At 33.6% G+C, this 3023-nt stretch overlaps 1 protein-coding gene across 1 annotated transcript; it reads right to left on the bottom strand.

The window, feature by feature from the left end:
* Positions 1 to 656: 656 nt before the first annotated feature.
* On the bottom strand, positions 657 to 2556 carry LOC139866515 (expansin-A8-like). The gene is made up of 3 exons (XM_071854767.1): positions 2305 to 2556; positions 1872 to 2184; positions 657 to 1220 (listed from the first exon to the last, which is right to left on the bottom strand). Exons 1-3 carry the CDS (start codon positions 2426 to 2428, stop codon positions 917 to 919), a joined length of 741 nt encoding a protein of 246 aa, XP_071710868.1. The 5' UTR covers positions 2429 to 2556; the 3' UTR covers positions 657 to 916.
* Positions 2557 to 3023: the final 467 nt, after the last annotated feature.

Raw genomic sequence — 3023 nt, 5'->3', positions numbered from 1 at the left:
AATCTAAGTAAATAATTTTTTTTACCCTTGAAAGTAATAAATAAAAACATAGAGGTTTTCTGCATTAAAACTAGAATACATTATTTGCAGCCTTTGACCCGATTGACCTGTTCCTTTCAAAGTTTTTTTTTTTAACTGTTTTGACTTGTTAGAAGAAATGTAACCTGAATCGACATACTCTGTTATTGGTTAAAAATTTTCACCTCTAGTTGTTTTTTTATTTTATTTTATTTAATATAGCAATATACATTACACATATATAACTATATAAGTGAAGCTCGTCTTGACAATTTGGTATATATAGACGTTGTAGCAGACAGTGGCATCATTTGAAGAAACAGTTGATGCTAACAGTTGCGAGATTTTAGTTTTGAAGCCCGAGCTGTTTCATTTTCAAGCCTAAACTATGCACGAGAACCAGGAGTATTCTTTGTAGTATTTTTTTTTTTTTTTTTTTTTATTGTTGTGATGAAATGAAATTAATAAATCTGTGTATTATGTATTTGAATAATATTTTAATCATAGTATTACTGTACATGATATTCTATACCTTCTCAAAGAACCCTGTTTCTAAAAATCTAAACGAAAATTGAATTTTTTATAGATCATCGCATTAAACTAAAGTATAGTGCCATTATACACTACAAAATCATTCATGCTGTGTAAGTAAATATATTCATAATAAAAGACTTATGTGAGTTCATTTCATCTGTTGCAACTTAAAATATAAAAGTATACCAATAACACCAAGCACTATATCATTGCATATATTGAATGTTGTAATGTAAGCGGGTGTCAAATTTGTCACCTCTGCACGTACTATACAAATTCATATAAACTTTTTCAACTACTAAACTTCCATTATCATCTTCCTTAGTTTTTGTCCTTAACTTTCACCCTTTTGTGTTTTAAAATACTAAAATTGTGCCCCTTGAAACGTCTGACCAAACTGCCAACCACCTGGTGCCACGTCGTAGCTGGTAATAGTTCTTCCATCACTCGTGGTGACTTGAAACGAAAGACTTTGGCCATTAAGGTACGAGTTACTTTGCCAGTTTTGGCCCCAATTTCGAGACATTGTTTGCCACCCTGTGTTTGATCCTTTGATTGACACCGAATGCACGTCTCCTGCTCCACCAACGTTAGTGATCAAAACCAAGTTGAAGTACGAGTGACCATTTATCGTAAACCTCACTCCTCCCTTCTTCATACAAGGGACCCTATACAAAGTAATTAAAAAGAAAAGACATTAGGTTAGTCATACTAATTGAGTTTTATAGTTCAAAGTGTGTGAAATAGAGTATATCCAGTGTTGTAAAAAACCCCGATTACTCCCAATTAATTCCCGATTACTTGTATTTAAGAATAGACCGATCCGATTTTTTAAAATCCGTTTAATTAATTGGTTAACGGGTTAAAATCGAATTTGTTGGTCAAAGTCGGTCAAATTCAAAATTAGTTCTACATTCTAACATGAATTTAAACTATATTTTAGAGGTCTTGAAAAAATGAACGATTATGTTTGTGTTTTTAAACAAATATGACAAAGTTTATGTTTATGGTTTTCTTCTATATTTACACATATAATTTTGAAATTTATTATTAAACGTATAAAAGTCCAATCCAATTAATCTCCGAACTGCCTATTACTCCCTCCAAAGTCCTGAACGATAAATCTCCGAATAGCGAGTTTTGCAACCTTGGGATATCTATATTTTAATGACTCCGGGGAGGCCGCCCAAAGTTTTATTGGTTAATTGTTTCACCCCATAATAAACGCGTTCAAGTTTTGCCACCGACTACATTAACATATGTTTTCGTTCTGCATTACAGATTGTAAATGAGTATTGAATGGGGAAAAAAGACGTTACCTTTGGAATGAGACAGGTACAATACCCGCCCGATATTGTGCTATCTGCAAGAAAGCAGGCTCAGCTAAATCAAAGTGTTGAAGAGGAGGATTGCACCATCCGCCGTTGTCATTAGACTGAGCAGGATTAGGTGGACAAAAATTTGTTGCAGTAACGATTATGCTACCGGGCAAGCACCATCTAGGATCATCATTGCATCTCATTTCATAACACGACCCACAACTCATACCATCATTGAAAAGTGCGGTACTTAGTGCCGCAGTATTGGTACCATATCCTTGGCTATACAAATTCCCATACCCACAAGCACCCCCTACAAGCAACATCAAATGTTAAAACACTTTATCTAAATAGTACGTAGTAGTAACTTTCAGCAAATAACTAAATATAGTCAAGTTTGAGAATACATAGATATAGATATAGATATACATACCCATTGTGCCAGAGGCATCTCCTCCACCATAAAATGTGGCATGAGCATTTTGCCAATCTCCATGAGCTATATTGCAGAAGAAGGTAATAAGTAGAGAAACAATTGTTAAATGTGAAAAGGCCATAGGAAGAGTACTAGTATTGGAGACAGTTTGGTTTAATGGATCAAATCAAGATAGACATATATATAGGGGAAGTTGCAGGGAGTTAAAGGTTTATGAGTGTCAAGTTGTGACAGTTATTATTATTATTATTATTTTTAATCAGTTGTTCAATCCATTTTGCGAACCGATTAATTTTCATGTGACCAGTTGCTTTTGTGGGTAGCCTGAAGTCATCGTGAGTGAATCTCCATGTTCAAACTTAAGATCCTTGAGTGCTTATTTATTTATTTAAATATTGTTTTTGGTTTTTGGAAAAGTAATTAGTTGAAAGTAGGGATGGTAATGGCCACCCGATCCGGTGGATATCCACCCGATCCACCCACTTCGTGATGGATATGGATGAACCTAAATGGATACGGATACGGATATGGATGAACCTAAATGGATATGGATATGGACATGGATGAAAAGTTTCATCCATGGATATATCCATTACCACCCGAAATACATATACAAATACATAAATATAGATATATGTTTACATATTTACTATTAAAAATTCATTCACGGTTATATTTACATTATGTTTTAATACCTATAATGAAATAACTATAAT

The sequence above is a fragment of the Rutidosis leptorrhynchoides genome, chromosome 9, assembly GCF_046630445.1.
Source record: "Rutidosis leptorrhynchoides isolate AG116_Rl617_1_P2 chromosome 9, CSIRO_AGI_Rlap_v1, whole genome shotgun sequence".
NCBI classification, from domain to species: domain Eukaryota; kingdom Viridiplantae; phylum Streptophyta; class Magnoliopsida; order Asterales; family Asteraceae; genus Rutidosis; species Rutidosis leptorrhynchoides.
The sequence above is the reverse complement of the archived record's forward strand: the minus strand, read 5'-3'. Positions and strand labels throughout refer to the sequence as shown.

Coding starts and splice junctions, on each gene's coding strand:
- LOC139866515 (XM_071854767.1), bottom strand. CDS start 2,428: ATGGCCTTTTCACATTTAACAATTGTTTCTCTACTTATTACCTTCTTC. Junction 2,185..2,304: donor AGATGCCTCTGGCACAATGG/GTATGTATATCT, acceptor TGTTGCTTGTAG/GGGGTGCTTGTGGGTATGGG. Junction 1,221..1,871: donor GTACCTGTCTCATTCCAAAG/GTAACGTCTTTT, acceptor TACTTTGTATAG/GGTCCCTTGTATGAAGAAGG.